General features: G+C 37.0%; 1 protein-coding gene across 4 annotated transcripts in view; it reads left to right on the top strand.

Annotated features, from left to right (window-relative positions):
* AKT3 (AKT serine/threonine kinase 3) overlaps positions 1-19,666 on the top strand; it is a 375,054-nt gene that overhangs the window by 241,581 nt on the left and 113,807 nt on the right. For all 4 annotated transcript variants that reach the window (XM_030935744.1, XM_030935741.1, XM_030935745.1 and 1 more), the window contains 2 exons: positions 1,940-2,005; positions 3,672-3,740. In XM_030935744.1, the coding sequence (XP_030791604.1) occupies positions 1,940-2,005; positions 3,672-3,740 (135 nt within the window). The remainder of the gene's footprint in view (positions 1-1,939; positions 2,006-3,671; positions 3,741-19,666) is intronic.

Below are 19,666 nucleotides of genomic sequence, written 5' to 3'. Positions count from 1 at the left end.
AATGAATGAAGTGAACTCTTGCACACTTGACATCTTGGAATTCTTTCCTGTGATACACAATTCAGTTCAATAGACATTTATTAAGTATCTGCTGTATGCTTACCATTATGTTGGGCACAGTACATATGGAAATCAGTAAGTTCTGGTGTCATTTCTGCTTCTGATTTATTTTGTTTTGCAGTGTTTGCTATTCTAATTAACTTAGGGACTATAGTACGATATGACAATGGCTTTCAAATTGAGCACTTAAAACAGACTCCTATAAAACAACTAAGACTGAGATGATTTGATGTTTATGCTTTCCTTCACTTGTTGTTAATTATACTTTCTGTTCAGACACAATTGATCTGACCTTCTGGGAATGGTTGTAGGATCTTAGCTTCTTTGATTAATCTAGTTATTATCTTTTGAGTTTAAGGTCAAATATTTTTATAACGGTAACAAATATAATGCAGTGTCCTGATGTTTTACTTTTCATGTCTTTCTTATATCTAATTTTGATTTTCTGATAGTGTTAAGAAATTGATTCAGCAAGGGCTTTAAGATCTTGCCAGAATTGAAGAAGAGAGATGCTCTGTTAGCTTCAGCAGTTATCTTCCTTTCGTTTCTTCTTTAAGATAGTGTTACTTCTAAAATATGAAACATTAACTCCAGTTCTCCATATGTTGGAGAAAACACTAGTTTGCTTTTGATAGCAATATGAGATTATGCCCAAAGTTGGGGAAAACATTCTTAGTTTATTTTTGGTTTGAAATATACTTATATTTTAAAATGATCACCTACAGTAGGAGGATTGTGAGCCTTTATTTTATTTTATTTTATTTTTTAAAGAAGCACATTAAACCTGTATTCTCTGGAGCTAAGCTATGAGGACGAAAAAGCATAAGAAAGATACAGTGGACTTTGGGGAGTTGGGGGAAAGGATGGAAGCAGGGTGAGGGATAAAAGACTACACATTGGGTACAGTGTATGCTTCTCAGGTGATGGGTGCACCGAAATCTCAGAAATCACCACTAAAGAACTTATTCATATCACCAAACACCACCTGTTTCCCAAAAAACTATTGAAATAAAAAAAAAAAATGTGTAACACCCGCCCCCACCGCAACCAAAGGAAAAAAATCCTGTAGCCTCAGGTACTTGGGAGTCTGAAGCTGGAGGATTCCTTGATCCTCAGGAATTTGAGCTCAGCCTGGGCAACATAGCAAGACCCTATCTCTAAAAAAATAAACAAGGAAGTGCATAAGGCTAGGCATGGCGCCTCACATCTGTAATCCCAGCTACTCAGGAGGCTGAGGCAGGAGGAATGCTTGAGTCCAGGAGTTCACGGTTACAGTGAGCTATGATTGTACCAGTGTACTCCATCCTGGGCAACAGAGCAAAAACTTGTCTCTAAACAACAAACTAAAAAAGCAAAAAGCCACAAGCAGAAAGGTATATATTTTTATACTCTGTTCCTTTCTATTTCTAAAATGTATAATTTAGAACTAAATATTGCTTGTGTATTCTGTGTTCTAAGAACTAATTTCTTTAAAGTAGGAGACTTTTAGATTCTATATTTATTGTGAAATATATCCTTTCATCCCCCTGAATAAAATGGATTATAAACATGGAGATATTAAATTACCTCATGCTGAAATATTAGTTGATAAATCCTCCCTGATAATTTTCTGGCTGATTTTTATATCATTCTTGATATACTTTGATTAAGTATGATTGAATTTATATGAACTTATACAGCCATATGAATTAAATCATTAATTTGAGTTTTTTTTGTATTTTGGTGGAGAGAATGCTGAGTGGTAAAGGAGGCATGCCACTGTGTTTTAAAATCCTTTTCAATCTCTGGGCTTAACCGCTTACAATTTTAGAGAAATAGTGAAATTATTATTATCAGTGCTCAAAACATATATTGAAGGTTTGCTTTTTTTCTTTTGTAGGATGAAGTGGCACACACTCTAACTGAAAGCAGAGTATTAAAGAACACTAGACATCCCTTTTTAACAGTAAGTGACTAGAGGACAGATGTTATAACATTTGAAATTTAAGGAATTTTGTGTTAGAAATTAAATTGTGAAAAATACTATTCATTTAGATACCCATTTTCTTTGTGGAAAGACCATAGTCGGCCGGGCGCGGTGGCTCAAGCCTGTAATTCCAGCACTTTGGGAGGCCGAGACGGGCGAATCACGAGGTCAGGAGTTCGAGACCATCCTGGCTAACATGGTGAAACCCCGTCTCTACTGAAAAATACAAAAAACTAGCCGGGCGAGGTGGTGGGCGCCTGTAGTCCCAGCTACTCGGGAGGCTGAGGCAGGAGAATAGCGGGAACCTGGGAGGCGGAGCTTGCAGTGAGCTGAGATCCGGCCACTGCACTCCAGGCCGGGCGACAGAGCGAGACTCCGTCTCCAAAAAAAAAAAAAAAAAAAAGACCATAGTCAAATTTCCTATAACTTATTAGAATGTATGGATTTTTACAGTATGTATGCATTGATAATTCTTCCCATTATGCATTTATTACTTTTTTTGAGAATTTTTTTTCTCCCATGAATCTCTTGCCGTTAAAAACAAAAACAAACCATAGAATTAATAGATTACCTCTGGCGTTTTAAGGAGACTATTGAGGAGATGACAGATTTTTAAAAATTTCTTAAGTGTCAAGATTTTATGTTTGTTTTATTGGCTTCTGATAAATATTTTAATGATCAGAAGCATTTCTTCAAATATGAAAGGCAGAAATGTTTATTGAAAATATTTTATAGCAATGAGACTTCTTTGAGGGATAGAGTACTTTAAGAAATATGGGAATGCTAAATACATTAGAGGGGGATAAGCCATGCTACGTTTTTTTCACGAGACAGAGAATAAACTGTGATTATATGATATGCCTACAATGTAGTTGTTTTGAAAGAAACTGGATTTTTTAGTTCTGTTCTTAGATTCCTTGTAATATAGGGATAATTGGTAGTTTCTGTATTTTCCTCGTTCCAATGAACTATATTGAGATTAAAAATAATAGCTAGACTTTCAAAAGTGGAACCCTTTGCACTATTTGGAATATCTGAAATAGACATTTTCAGAGCTGTCAGTAGATACCTAGGCTTACTTTGCTACCTTTTTTGGTGTATTTATTGTCTAGTATAATAAGATAGCCTTTTGGTATTTTTTTAATAACCTATATATAACCTACAAAATTATATAAACCAACTCTGTTGGGTTGGGTTCTGTTATGCAGTCAATATGCAAAAAGTGATGTTGTCATTGTATTAGAAACCTGAGTTTAACAACTGTAGCTAGATTCCTAAGGAGCTTCAACTAGCGCAATTTGTTGGCCACACTGTGAGGTTGCATGGATGAGCACCTCGAGTACTAATGCAGCTTCAAATCAGTGGCACATTAGATTGAGAAGTGCTTGTTGAAATTAAGTTTACTTTTACTTGAAATTTTAATTTTAATTTTTCTTGTAATAATACCTATTGTGAACTAAACATTTGTTTTATGTTTCTCATAAACTCTTAAGCACTTTTAAGTGGTAAATAAACTCTTAAGAAACAATTACAATTCTTTTCATCAGTCATGCTTACTATTTCTAAGTGTTCTATTTTTAGTACAATTATTATTATAAGAATACAGGATTATAATATAACATTTTTTCTTTTTTTTTATTTCAAGTCCTTGAAATATTCCTTCCAGACAAAAGACCGTTTGTGTTTTGTGATGGAATATGTTAATGGGGGAGAGGTGAGTCATGAAGTAAATCCAGTATTTGCATGGTAGTATTTTCATTATTTTAAAAACATTACTTAAAATGCAAGTTTAATATAGCAGTTCTCCATTTCTTGATAGGAATTTGTGTAGCTCTTAATACTATTGAATGGGTGGGAGGAAATTATTTCTGATGAGATGTAATGATTGTTTTTATGTAACTACATTTATATGTTGGAAAGCATAATATTCTTTTTCCTGTGTTTTTAAATGTAAAAAGTTTTAACAGAAGTATGATTTTTGAAACCATGTTATTAGATTTTGAAAACCAGAAATATAGGATTTATTATGTTTTACAAAGTTTCTTTTCAAGTAGGCTGCGAACATTGTGAAAAGTTATTTTACCCATATTCTAAACTCATTGGAACAATAGTCCATGGGCACATTATGGCTGAGTTTTCTCTTCTTCTTTATAGTAGTTAGAGTACTATGACTATATATATTTTTAAATATATATATTTTTAAATATTTTTAAGTATATATTTTTTGAGACGTAGTCTCGCTCTGTCGCCCAGGCTGGAGTGCAGTGGTGCGATCTCGGCTCACTGCAAGCTCTGTCTCCTGGGTTCACGCCATTCTCCTGCCTCAGCCTCCCGAGTAGCTGGGACTGCAGGTGCCCACTGCCACGCCTGGCTAATTTTTTGTATTTGTTAGTAGAGACGGGGTTTCACCGTGTTAGCTAGGATGGTCTCGATCTCCTGACCTCGTGATCCGCCCGCCTCGGCCTCTCAAAGTGCTGGGATTACAGGCTTTTTTTTTTTTTTGAGACAGAGTTTCGCTCTGTTGCCAGGCTGGAGTGCAGCAGTGCAATCTAAGCTTACTATCACCTTTGCCTCCCGGGTTCAAGCGATTCTCCTGCCTCAGCCCCCCGAATAGCTGAGACTACAGGGGCGCACCGCCACGCCCCGCTAATTTTTATATTTTTGGTAGAGATGGGGTTTCACCGTGTTAGCCAGGATGGTCTTGATCTCCTGACCTCATGATCCGTCTGCCTTAGCCTCCCAAAGTGCTGGGATTACAGGTATAAGCCACTGCGCCCAGCCTACCATGACAATATTTAAGAGACTGACAATATCTTACAGTTTTGGAGATAAATTTTGTAATTTTTATTAGCACATTTCAGTCATTCCTTTATTTCTTTTCCTTTCTCTTCCTTGGTTTTGATCACAGTCAATGTGAGGGAAAAGTAAATTTACTGGAAAGGCTAACTGGAAATATTTTTATTGTGGACTTTCTGAAATAAATTTAATTGTTAAATAAGGTCTGTGTCTCATGAACTTAAAATATTTTTATTTTCCAAAATAAATAATTAAATATCCTTTAGGGAATTTTTTTTCCTGTAGAATTATCTGATTTGCAGGAATTTGTTTGTTGCAAAACTTCATTCACTCAGGGCTTGCATAGTGGCTCAGACTTGTAATCCCAGCACTTGGGGAGGCTGAGGCAGGTGAATCACTTGAGCAGAGGAGTTTGAGACCAGCCTGGGCAACTTCGTGGGAGCCTGTCTCTACAAAAAATTAAAAAATTACCTGGACGTATTGGCACACTCCCAGCTGCTGTACTCCCAGCTACTCAGGAGCTGAGGCGGGAGGATCACTTGAGCCTGGGAGGTTTAGGCTGCAGTGAGCCGTGATCATGCCACTGCACTCCAGCCTGGGTGACAGAGCAATACCTTGTCTCAAAATAAAAATAAAAAAAAAAATTAAAACCCAAAACTTAATTCGTTAATTTGGTAAACACATTTTGAGTGCCTAGGCAGTATGGGTTTATGAAAATGTGTTAAGATGTTATCCTTGCTGTGAAGGAGTATGTAAATTTCCTTAGTGTATTACAAATTAGAATGTAGTGAAAGACTTAAGTTCTAATAAAATCATAAAAGAAAATGCTTTGTGGATGATCTAGCACTTAGGGTAGGTTTAATGAGATTTCACCCAGGGAACTGAATCGAGAAGTTGTTTCAGGCAGAGAAGATGGGATGGGGAGAATCACTGGTGGGTGATAGGACAAGATAATTAAATAATAATAACCCAAGCATACAGAACTGGGCCCTTGCAGTAAGATGTCTGAGAAAATGTGAAGAAAATGGATGTTGTGAACCTGTAGGATTGGGGCATCTTTTTTTTTTTTTTGAGATGGGGTCTCTCTCTGTCATTCAGACTAGATTGCAGTGGTGCCATCTCTGCTCACTGCAACTTCCACCTCCTAAGCTTAAGCAATCCTCCCATCACAGCCTTCTGTGTAGCTGGGACTACGGCATGCATCAACATGCCTGGCTAATTTCTGTATTTTTTTGTAGAGATAGGGTTTTGCCATGTTGCCTAGGCTGGTCTTGAACTGTTGGCCTCAAGTGATGCACCCACCTCAGCCTTTCACAGGGCTAGGATTACAGACGTGAGCCATCGGACCTGGCCATATTGTTACATCTTAATGACCAATTAATTAGATCTTGGTAGAAACAAAAAGGTACAATGAAAAGTGATTTTTGGTTGGAATTTGGGAGCCTTAGGAGATACAGTGCAGTTACGAAGAACATGTTAACCTTATAAATTTGGTTTTGAAAAAGTTTTTCCTAAGCTTTTAAAGTAATATGTATGTGGAACTATGATGGAGAGTGAATAGTCAGAACTGTGGATGCAGTTTTGGCAGCCATTCCCTTAAAGATTATGATTTAAGTTATGGAGGTGGAAATGAAATTGATGAAACCTCTATGTCAGTATCTATCAAAATTTAAAATGCGCTTATACTTGGACTCAGCAATTTCATTTCTATGAATTTGTCCTGCAGACATACAGATGCACTACAGAATGATATATAGATAAATATACTCATTGCAGCATTGTAGTACTTTAAATGAGCATTCAGTAAGGAGTCTGCTTAAATAAAGTTATATTCATGCAGTGGAATCTCTATATCCATCTAAAAGAATGATGAGACAGCTCACTATGGGCATTTATAGAAGTTAAAAAAAAACTAGGTGCAGACAGAGTATAAAGCATACTTCTGTTGTATTAAAATTAGATTGTGAACATGTGTATATATGTTTGTCTATGCATCGAATATCTCTGAAATTATTCACTGGATATCAGTGCTTGTCTTTGGGAAAATCTACTGAGTGGCTGGGGATAACATGGAGGAAGACTTTTCTGTTTTGTATTTTTCTGTATCTTTTGTGTTTTGTGCCACATATACGTATTATCTAATAGTTGAAAGTAGACAGACAAATGGAGGGATGAATGGATGACCAAGGGAAACAATAAGACAGATAAAACAGTCCACAGACAAAAACTTGGAAAAACACTCTTAAGTGTCTCTATTTTTTAAGCAGTATTATGTATTCATGTCTATAGTAGCAGTTTTCACATTGTTTTACAATTACCTATTTACTTGTCTATCTTTCCCACCGAAGTGTTAACTTCCTAAGAGGTGTGTTCACAGTATAACTCTAGCATCTTATTCACTACTTGTACATAGTCGGTGCTTGACAAATATTCATTGGATTATTTGAATGAATAAGTGAACAAATGGATGAACATTCCCTCAGGGATTAGGGATAAGAGAAGTTAGCTAAAAGTGGTACAATAGGAACTACTGAGGATTAGGAAGAAAAATAGAAAGTGAGGTAGTATACAGTTTGTTTTGTTAAAAAAGCTGAAAGTGTAAATTTAGGAGAGGATATCTTTGTATTTATAAAATACATATATATTAAGTCTTTGTGGAAGGCACTCTGGTAGATATCTAGGGCATAGAAATCTGAATTAAACATAGATCTTGCCCTGAAAGACTTTATAATCTACTGGAGAAAGATAGGGTACAAAAATAATACTGAGTGTGAAATAATTATCACTTCTATCATAATAGATAGATTGTGGGACTTTGATGGAATGAAGGAAAGCTTCCTAGAGGGCACTACCTGGCATCTGCACTTCTTTTCTAAACCCAGAGTACTTTGAGATGAATTAATTGATGATTATTGAAAAAATTTTACACTAAAAGCAGATTTTCAGATTAGCCAGATGATTTTCTTTAGCATTAGTACTCCTACATTATTTTTCTTGTTCAGCATATCTTTTTTTTCCTTCAGAATTTCTCTTTTGCATTGGGCTATAGATAAGTACTATATTATTTAATATTTTGAAGCAAGTGAACTGATTCTCTAGGGTCTCACTCCATCACCCAGTCTGGAGTACAGTGGTGCGATCTCGGCTCACTGCAACTTCTGCCTCCTGGGCTCAAGCGATCCCCATGCCTCAGTCTCCTGGGTAGCTGGGATTATAGGTGTGTGCCACCACACCTGGCTGATTTTTGTATTTTTAGTAGAAATGGGGTTTGGCCATGTTGGCCAGGCTAGTCTTGAACTCCTGGCCTCAAGTGCCCACCTCAGCCTCCCTGTATGTGGTATATAGTTTTAACATGCATAGGTAATTACAGTGTTGGTACACACAGAGAGAGAGAGAGAGAGACAGAGAAAATGAAAAATTATTTATATTTAATAACTTTAGTAGGAAATAGAATTGTGTGTATTTAACCTCACAATCTTTTTTTTTTTAGATTATTAGATGTATTTTAAAATAGTTATTTAGTTCTTGGAGTATAGTAGGGTTATTTCAATTCTTGATTTATCACGGCTGGGGAGGAAATCTATGCTTAATGTGTTTATCCTTGTGGCAACTTTTTTAATTTTGGTTTTGCTTTGGGTTCACCTTGCCATTTGTTCTGCCCAGGGATGCCTTATAAAAATGCAGAAAACGACCAGGCCTGGTGGCTCACGCCTGTAATCCCAACACTTTGGGAGGCTGAGGTGGGCAGATCAGGAGTGGTCAGGAGTTCGAGACCAGCCTGGCCAACATGATGAAACCCCATCTCTACTAAAGATACAAAAAATTAGTCAGGTGTGGTGGTGGGTGCTTGTAATCCCAGCTCCTTGGGAGGCTGAGGCAGGAGAATTGCTTGAACCCAGGAGGCAGAGGGTACAGTGAGCCAAGATCACGCCACTGCACTCCAGCCTGGGTGACAGAGCAAGACTCTGTCTCAAAAAAAAAAAAAAAAAAAAAATGCAGATAACTTAGTTGCTATAGAAAGAGTATTAAACATAGTAGTTGTATTTTTGAAATAGGATTGAAATAGAGAGGATTAAAGTAAGGGAAACAATAAGCACACATAAACACTTCACACTAGCACAATCCACACAAATACCACGACTTAGCCAGTGGGATAGTATCTGTGTGGCATCTAAGGACTTGAGCCTGAGAATATTGGCCTTTTGTAAGCAAGCTCTGGTAGGTTCAAAATACCCAAATGGCAGCACACTCAAATCTTTTTATATCAAGTTTTTGCCCTAAGATGAGCTGCTTTAGTCTATGCTCAAGAAAGTTTACCTTGAATTATAATTTGAGTTAGGGATTTAGCATGCTCTTGATTATGCTTGTGATTTTTATGTGTTTGTCAATATTAGTCACATGCCACGTAGCAATGTTGCAGTCAGTGATGGACAGCACAGTGGTAGTCCCATAAGACAAATATGCACAGGTTTGTAGCCTAGGAGCCATAGGCTATAATACCATATAGCCCAGGTATGTAGTAGGATATGTCATCTAGGTTTGTGTAAGTCACTCTATGATATTCACACAATGATGAAATTGCCTGTATTAGTTCTCATACTACAAAAAAATCTGCCCCAGACTGGGTAATTTATAAAGGAAAGAGGTTTAATTGACTCAAAGGTCCGCAGGGCTGGGGAGTCCTCAGGAAACCTATAATCATGGCCGAAGGGGAAGCAAACATGTCCTCCTTTACATGGTGACAGGAAGAGGTGCTGAGCAAAGGGGGAAAAGCTCCTTATAAAACCATTAAATCTTGTGAGAACTCTCTCACTATCATAGGAATAGTGTAGTGGTAACCACCTCCATGATTAAATTACCTCCTGCCAGGGCCCTCCCATGACATGGGGATTATGGGAGCTACAATTCAAGATGAGATTTGAGTGGGGACACAGCCAACCTATATCATTCTGCTCCTGGCCCCTCCCAAATCTTATATCCTCACATTTCAAAACACAATCATGCCTTTCCAACAGCCCCTTAAAGTCTTAATTCATTTCATCAATATCCCAGAAGTCCAAGTTCAAAGTCTCATCTGAGACAAGGCAAGTCTCTTCTGACTATGAGCCTGTAAAGTCAAAAGCAAGTTAGTTACTTCCTAGATACCATGGGGGTACAGGCATTGGGTAAATACACCCATTCCAGATCGGAGAAATTGGCCAGAACAAAGGAGCTACAGGTCCCATGCAAGTCAAATCCAACAGGGCAGTCATTAAACCTTGAAATTCCAAAATAATCTCCTTTAACTCCATGTCTCACATCCAGATCATGCTGATACAGGAGGTGGGCTCCTGTGACCTTGAGCAGCACCACCCCTGTGGCTTCACAGGGTACAGCCCTCCTCCCAGCTACTTTCATGGGCTGGTGTTGAGTGTCTGTGGCTTTTCCAGGTGCATGGTACAAGCTGTCAGTAGATGACCGTTCTGGGGTGTGGAGGACAGTGGCCCTCTTCTCAGAGCTCCACTAGGCAGGGGCCCAGTGGGGACTTTGTGTAGGGGCCCCAACACCACATTTCCTTTCTGTAGTGCCCTAGCAGAGGTTCTCCATGAGGACTCTGCCCCTGCAGCAGACTGGTCATCCAGTTGTTTCCACACATCCTCTGAAATCTAGGTGGAGGTTCCCAAACCTTAATTCTTGTCTTCTGCACACCAGCAGGACCAACACCACATGGAAGCTGCCAATGCTTGGGGCTTGCACCCTCTGAAGTAATGGCCTGAGCTGTACATTGGCCCCTTTTAGCCACAGTTGGGACTGAAGCAGTTGGGATGCAGGGCACCATGTCCCAAGGCTGCACATGGGACAGTGCAGTAGGGGGGCCCTACTTTTGGGCCTTGGCCCTGGCCCACAAAACTATTTTTCCCTCCTAGGCCTCTGAGCCTATGATGGGAGGGGCTGCTGCAAAGGTCTCTGAAATGCCCTGAAGACATTTTCCCCTTTGTCTTGGTGATTAACATCTGGCTCCTTGTTACTTATGTAAACTTTTGCAGTGAGCTTGAATTTCAACCCCCAAAATGGGTTTTTCTTTTCTATTGTATTGTCAAGCTGCAAATTTTCCAAACTTTACTTCTCTGCATTCTCTTCAATGCTTTGCCACTTAGAAATTTCTTCCGCCAGATACCCCAAATCATTTCCTTCAAGTTCAAAGTTCCACAGATCTCTAGGGCAGGGGCAAAATGCCACCATTCTCTTTGGTAAAGCATAGCAAGAGTCACCTTTACTCCACTTACCAGTAAGTTCCTCATCTCCATCTGAGACCACCTCAGCCTGGACTTCATTGTCCATATCACTGTCAGCATTTTGGTCAAAGCTATTCAACAAGTCTCTAGGAAGTTCCAAACTTTCTCACATTCTTCTGTCTTCTTTTGAGCCCTCCAGACTGTTCCAGCCTTGCCTGTTACCTGGTTAGTAAGCTGCTTTTACATTTTTGGGTATCTTTACAGCAGCACCACACTCTCCATGGTACCAACATACTGTATTAGTCTGTTCTCTGTTCTCATGCTGCTGTGAACTGCCCGAGACTGGGTAATTTATAAAGGAAAGAAGTTTAATTGACTCAGTTCGGCAGGGCTGGAGAGGCCTTAGGAAACCCACAATCGTGGTGGAAGAGGAAGCTAACATGTCCTTCTTCACATGGGAGCAGGAGAGAGAAGTGCTGAGCAAAGGTGGAAAAGCCCCTTATAAAACCATCAGATTTCATCAGAACTCACTCACTGTCAGCAGAACAGCATGGAGGTAACCAGTTCTGTGATTCAATTACCTTCCACTGGGTCCCTCCCACAACACATGGGGATTATGGAAACTGCAGTTCAAGATGAGATTTAGGTGGGGACACAGCCAAACCGTATCATTGCCTACCAGCAAATTTCTCAGGCCATATTCCAGTTGTTCAGTGATGCATGACTGTATTTAGAGCACTAAAACTTCTTGATGGAAGTGAATTGTGAGAGAATTGTTGGCTGTGAAAAATCAACCTTAACTTCTTACGGTCGTATTGGTACAATGGAATTTCATCATAGTTGCATGTAATTTATGTGAATTCAAAGAAGTGGGCTCAATAAGGTATAGCTGAGATAGACAAGTTGATTTAAATGATGTGATTATTCTGCTCTTCTTCTCGATGAGTGTATTTACAGAATGACCTTAGGATGAGACATATAAATTTGCTATTCTTTACTCCTTGTTACTTCCTGCTTTCCATGCATAGAGCTTCATGCAATATAAACTCTGGTGTTTTAAAATACAAAGCTTTCATAAAATGTCATTGAGTGCATTGTAACTGCAGGTGTTCATTTAGAGAAACTATATTCTGGCCAGGCCTGGTGGCTCATGCCTGTAATTCTGGTGCTTTGGGCAGCTGAGACAGGAGGATTCCTTGAGGCCAGGAGTTTGAGACCAGCCTGGCCAACATAGTGAGATCCCTTGTCAAAAAAAAAAAAAAAAGCCATGCATGGTGATGTGTGCCTATAGTCCTAGTAAATTAATCAGGAAAGCTGAGGTGGGAAGTTCACTTGAGCCCAGGAACTCAGGGTTATAGGGAGCCATGGTTGTGTTACCGCACTCCAGTGTGGGCAACAGAGTGAGACTCTGTCTCAAAAGAAAAGAAAAAAGACTATATTCTTGTACCAAAGACAGAAAAACATCCTGGGTTTACCTATGTCAAGAGATGACAGTATGTCGGTCTCCAGTGTAATACCGTTCTAAGGAATGTTTGGGAATGATTTGATTATTTTTGATACTTTATGATTAACTTTATAATCTAGTACATTATAGTTCATTCATCTATTAAATATTTAATGATCAACTTCTGTGGGCTAGACCTCAAAGATTCATAAGTAAGGAGAACCTAGTATTTTCCTTTGATGAGTGACTAACTGGGGAGATAGATGAGAAAATACTTGTATACACTACAGTGACATGATTGCTCTGATAATACTGGTTACTGTGCATGGAGAAAATGAGCACTTTAATGAATCTCAAGGAGCAGAGGAAAGGAAGGCAAAGGGTGCCAGAGTAGGAAACTCTTCTTAAAAAGTGGTTGCTAAGCTAAGACGTAAGAATAACTACACGTTATAGCACTAAGGTTGGGAAGGAGAGCATTCCTACACAGGTAAAATGGCATGTGTAGAGTACACAGGAGCAGACAGATTCCCCCACTCCCTGAATACAGCACAGTATGGAAAATGCGTAGAGTTCTGCAGAGGAAAGCCAGAGAGTCTGCACAGGTAGTCAGAATCACATTAAGACAGATCTTCACTCTCCAGTCATGTAGATGAAGGCAGTGGAGCATCATGGAAGAATTTCTTTGGGGAAATGTTTAGAAAGAATACTTAGCAGTATAAAGCTTGAAGTAGAGAGGACAAAAGTGGAAGCAAGGAAAATACTTGGGAGGCTGCTGTAGTTAGAAGGTTTTCAGTAATTCAATTATAAAAATGATAAGGTCGTCGGATGCGGTGGTTCATGCCTGTAATCCCAGCACTTTGGGAGGCGGAGGTGGGTGGATCACCTGAGGTCAGGAGTTCGAGACCAGCCTGACCAACATGGAGAAACCCCGTCTCGACTAAAAATACAAAATTAGCCAGGCCTGGTGGTGCATGCCTGTAATCCCAGCTACTCAGGAGGCTGAGGCAGGAGAATTGCTTGAACCTGGGAGGCGGAGGTTGCGATGAGCCCAGATTGTGCCATTGCACTCCAGCCTGGGCAACAGGAGCAAAACTCCATCTCAGAAAAAAAAAATAAATAAATAAAAAATAAAAGATAAAGTTATTAATTGAGGCAGTGTTAGAAGGAATCAAATTCTAGTAATATTTAGGTGTTAGAATCACCAGGATTTAATGAATAAATACACAGAGAAGTATCATACGATTTCCTGTTTGCTGCTTGGGGAATTGTGGATACTGGAGTATTTATAAAAATAGAGAATTCAGGAAGAAGAATGAGTTATGCAGATCCTGCTATATTTGAAGCACCTAGTGTGGCAACCAAGGAGTGGGGAGAGTTAAGTCAGAGATACAAGTAGGCATCATGAGCAATGCTAAAACCCAGGAAGTGAGGAAATATCCAATGTGAGGAAAGTATGTACAGTTAGAACATCAGTGGCCAAGAATGGTGCCTGGACATGCCAGAGTAAGACACGCTATGGACACAGCTGTAGATGCAGTGAGACTTTAGTCTGGAGGTGCAGATGCAGAGAGAAGCCTAAGGAGGATCCTGGGCAGGTGGAGCCAGACAAGAGAAGCCTTAGAAGTTAAGGAGAGATTAGGTACAACAGAGTATATTAAATCCTGTACAATGATAACTGAGAATTGTTCATTGGATTTGACATCTAATAGTTCCTCGGGAGACTACCAGGGATTCTTCCTTTTCTGGGTTGGTACAAGGTATGCACCTTGGCTGTGGTACAGAATATACAAGGGCTGGTTTGGAGCCCAGTAGAACAAGGTTGTAAGAGTGAGTTCAGTGCAATTTCGGTGGGGGCATTTGTAGAACTGATTGTAAGATCTATCTAGTAATATGACCAATCATACTGCTAATATATCCAAGCAGCTCTCTTTTTATTCCTTAAATGTTACTAAATTTACATGGGAAACAGAAAAATATCCTGGGAGAATAAAGTAGACAAAATTGACTAAGGAGCTGTTTTTGTTTCCTTTGGTTTAGGAAGTCTCTACTTAGGACTTGTTTCCAAAATCTTACTCATAGCTTCATTTATTTCAGGCTTATTTGTTGGACCTCTGCAGGTCTCTCTCAAGTCTGAAATTTCCTGAAGTTAAAGATTCATTAGGGGAGTAAAGGAAAATCATTGTGTAGAAATGCTATTCATCTGATAAATTCTTCACATTCCTCTATTTTCTTTATGTAGGTTGTAATGAGGCCAACAGTTTCAGTTGTGTGCTACTATTTTTGTCCATACTTAGTTTGTTGTAAACTCTAGATTAATTTCTTTGAAAATGTGTATTTGATTTTTTTGCAATGTGGCTTTCAGTTTCATGCCTTTCTTGAGATTCTCATGGTTATTCAGATTTCTCATTTGGCTGCCATTTTGTTATCAGTGAACCAAAATTATCTCATTTTAAATTCACATAAGACAAAAGCACCAGTTCTCCTTACTAATTTACGGAGGTGTGATCTGGCTGATTTTAAAATTAATTTAATTATCATTTCATATTCATAGTGATGATTTTTAAAATTTTACGTAGTTTTTAGGTATATAAACATCTTTATTGTCAGGTGTCTGACAAGCTAATTTCTTTGCCAACTATTTTAGTTATTAATATATTATGTAGGTTATATCAGAATCCTGTCTTTCATGCAATGCTTTTTCAAAATTCCCAAGTCAAGAAGGATGCATTACAGTATTTACATTAGCATCTAAATTAGGGCAATATAAAGTTGGGAAGCATTTTTAATATATAATTTTATAATTCCAAAGACATTTTAAAAGAATGAATTGTTAAACCAGTATCTCACTGCATTAAATGTAATTGAATGCATTGAATATAGTTCTTAGGAGACGTGACAAGCCTGAACATGTAACATGCTTGCTTACAAATCTAAAATCTCAGATCAAGTGGCTGAAACTGCAGGGGCCTACCAGGCATCTATCTATTTACATGATTCCTTTCCATGTGATTATGGCAGAGCATGGCCATTTCAGGGTAGTCAGACTTCTTATACAAAAGCTGGCTTACCACAGAGTGGGTATTTCAAGGGAGGGAAAACAGAAGAAGCTACATATGTATAATTGGAATCCTTGAGGAGGAAAAACAGGACAGTGACACAAAACAGTATTTAAATATGAAAAATTATAATCTAAAAACATAGGCTTTTGTGTTCTCCATTTTTCACTTAGCATAATACTTTTAAAATTTATAGATACTGTTCCATGTATCAGTAGTTTGTTTCTTTTTATGGCTTTGCTCCATTGTATGATATACAGTCGTATGTTTATGTAGTTGCCACTGGATAGATGTTTGGGTTCTTTGCAGTTTGGGACTATTAGAATAAAAGCTCGTGAATATTCCAGTACAAATCTGTGTGAATATGTATTTTTAATCTTCTTGGGTAAATACATAGAAATGCAATTTCTGTGTCATTTGTTATGATCAACTTCATTAAAAACTGCATACTCTTTTCAAAATCAGCTGTACCATTTTGCATTCCCAGGATGTTACTTGACAACATCACCACACTTGGCATGATAGTCTTTTAAAATTTTACTCGTTCTGGTGGATGTATAGTGGTATTTTGTAGCTTCAATTTGAATTTTTCAAATAACTGATGGTATTGAACTTATTTTCTTGTTCTGATTTGCCATTTAAACATCATCTTTTTTGAAGTATCTGTTAAAATCTTTTGTCTATTTTAAAAACTAGGTTGTTGTCTTAATATTGAGTTGTCAGATTTCTTTATTTCATATAAGTGCTTCATCATATATATGTTTTATAAATATTTTCTCCCATTTTATAGTTTGTCTTTTCATAGTGGGGAATTTTTCCAAAATATATTTTTGTTGTAATATTGTAATCAGCATTTTAATGCATAGTTTGCATTCAGTAAAATTAATCAATTTTGACTGTACAATTTAGTGAGTTTTGACAGCTGTATAAAGCAGTTTCCCATCACCACAATCATGATCTAGAATGTTTCTACCACAACAGAGCCTTGCATGTCTCTTTATTGTCAATGCTCTCCCATCACTCTCACTCTGAAAATCACTGATAGGCTTTCCAACCAGTATGAAGGGCAGACCTTTAAATTAGAGGAAACACAATTTGTTATTTTCTCGTATGATTTATACATTTTATTTTTAAAACATCTTTTTCTAACTCAAGTTTGTTAAGATTTTTTTCTAAAGTCAAAGCTAGACCTGTTGGTTGCGGCAGGACGGGGAGATTTTCTTTTATGCTTTTTTCTAGAAGTGTTAATAGTTTTAACACTTGCATTTAGGTCTATGGTCCACTTCAAGTTAATTTTAATGTATACTGCTATATAAGGGTCATGTTTCATTTGTTTCTTGCAAAGTGATCTCTAATTGTTCCAGCATATTTGTTGAAAAGACTGTCTTTCTCCCATTGAATGATTGGGTACCCTTGTCAAAAATCAATCATATATGTGTGGGTTGATTTCTGGACTCTGCATTCTGTTGTATTGGTCTATATATTTATCCTGAAACCTATACCACACTGTCTTCACTATGCCACACACTTACTTTAGAATAAGTGTTACAATCAGGCAGCTAGAATCTTTCAATTTTGTTATTCTTTTTTAAAATTGGTTTTGCTATCCAATTTCCTTTGCATTTCCACATAAATTATAGAATAAGCTTGTTGAATTCTACATAAAAGCCTACAGCATTTTAATTGTGATTGTGTTAAATCTGTTGATCAATTTGGGGAGAATTGACAGTTTCACAGTATTGTCTTCTGATTCATAAATATGGCATATGTTTTTCCATTATTTAAGTCTTTAATTTCTTTCAACATTATTATGTAGTTTTTAGTGTACAGGTCTTGAAAGTTTTTAAAATTTATCCTTAGGGATACTTTATAATTATTTTATGTTTTTATGTTATAAACGGTTTATCAGTCATTGTTAAAAATTTCAACTTGTAATTGATTCTTGCTAATATATAGACATACAGTTGATATTTACTTGTTAGCCATTCTAATATTAGTTTTAGTAGTCTTTTGTTTAAATATATTGGATTTCTCTATGTAGATGATCATGTCAGGTGAGAACAAAGACAGTTTTACTCTTATTTTCTAATATGCGTACATTTCCTTACCTTATTAAGCTATCCAGGACCTTTAGAACAGTATTAAAGAGCAGGATGAGAGCAAATATCCTTGCTTTATACTTAATTTTAGGGCAAAAGCATTCATACTGTCACCATTAACCATGATGTTAGCTGTAGAGTTTTCGTAGATGCTTTTTATATTAAGTTGAAGAATTTCTATTCGTAATTCGATGAGTTTAAATAATCTTAGTTTGATTAGCTCTGCCTTTTCTGTTCTTATGGTGGTAGCTTTAGGGTTCAGAATATGTATCTTTTCTCATCACAGTAGACTTTCAAACAATATGCTGTCACTTTACTTGTACTGTAAGAACCTTATAATAGCATACGTCTATTTTCTTACCTTCTATCTGAACCTTAAAAGGCATACATCTGTTTCCCTGCCTTCTTTTGTGTGGCTGTTTTCAGACATTTTACTTCTATGTATTTTTTAACCTTTACAATACACTGCTTTTGCTTTAAGCAATTATCTTTAAAATAATTTGTAATACAAAAAAATGTTTTATATTCATAAAGTAGTCATTTTAAGCGCTCTGTTTTCCTTTGTGTAGGTGTACATTTTCATCTACTACATTTTCCTTTTGCATAAAAGCTTCCTTTAGCATTTGTTTTTGTAGTGCAGGTCTGATAGCCATAACTTTTGTTAGTTTTTGTTTGTGTGAAAAAATCTACATTTTGTCTTGAGATGTCTCCCTTTCTTTAGAACAGTTTTACTGAGTGTAATAACAAATTATAAATAATTTTCTCATAAAGTGTACAGTTTGATAACTTTTGACCCTTGAAATCATCACCACAATAAAAATAATGAACATCCCCACAAATGTTCTCCTATACAGGAGATTTTAGGAGGAAAGGTACATTTGAACTAAATCTTGAAGGACAGATATGTTCTCCAAATAAGGTTAGTTCATTCATTCAAAAGTATGTATTAAATGCTTACTGTGTCTGAGTCATAGAGTTCGCTAAGATGAATAAAACAGTCATGATTTCTAGAAGGAGATGCATACTATAAAATAATAAAACAAAATAAACCCAATAAATACAATGGCAACAGAGTTCTGTAGTATGAGAGAGAATAATGGAGAACCTACTATAAATTCAGTTATCTCTTTGAGGTATTAGTATTAGATTGACATTTGAAGGGTATGTGGGAAGGAACTTCCTGTGCCCTGATGAGAAAAGCCTGTTGAGAATGAGACTTTAGCGCATGGCTATACATGCAGTCATCTTTTTGCAAGAATGGGTTGAATACCTGTCCACTTCTAAATCGTGGGAGTTCAGCTGCACTCTAGTGTAGTTCCTGTTAGGCTATTATGAGGGAGAGTTGTGGAGAAAATTTCTTCCTAATAGAATGATGAAATACGCTTCTATATTTAGTAGTTTGAGTTAATGCATTTACTTTACTGTATTCCTATAGCATGGCTAAGCTTAACAATAAAAAAAAAACTATGTAGTCTTTGCCTTTATAAAGGAACTTAACTTGAGAAAGATAAGCTCCCTATTTTAGCAGCAAATAACTCATTTCCTTTTTGAACAAAGACAAGATTATTCAACTATTATATATGTTTTTTAATACTTCTGATGAAAATATTTTACCTCAAAAACCTTAAGGATGATTTTTCTTATAATTTTTTGAGAAGTATTTCTGAATTTTAGTTTTTGCAATACATATTTCTGAAGAATATAATGTGTCATATACTAGGCATGGTGCTGAAGATGCAAAGATATAGTGTACTGTTACAATTTTCTCATTTTTCTATGCCTTTGCCAAGAAAAAAATAGAGTATTAAATTTATAATAAGCATAAGTCAGTGCATTAATTATTAGTACATTTATTTGAAATCTTTGAATAATTTTTTTCTATTACAAAAGTGATAATGTACGTTCATTACAGAGAACTTCAAAAAGTCAAAAAGATTGTTTTAATTCTGTCAAAAAAGTACTTATTGAATGCTGCTGTCCTCGAGGGCAAGCACTGTGCTATGTGCTTAGTATACTATATGAGAAAGACA

The sequence above is a fragment of the Rhinopithecus roxellana genome, chromosome 8 (assembly GCF_007565055.1).
Source record: "Rhinopithecus roxellana isolate Shanxi Qingling chromosome 8, ASM756505v1, whole genome shotgun sequence".
Lineage (NCBI taxonomy): Eukaryota > Metazoa > Chordata > Mammalia > Primates > Cercopithecidae > Rhinopithecus > Rhinopithecus roxellana.
This window is presented reverse-complemented; position numbering and strand designations above follow the sequence as displayed.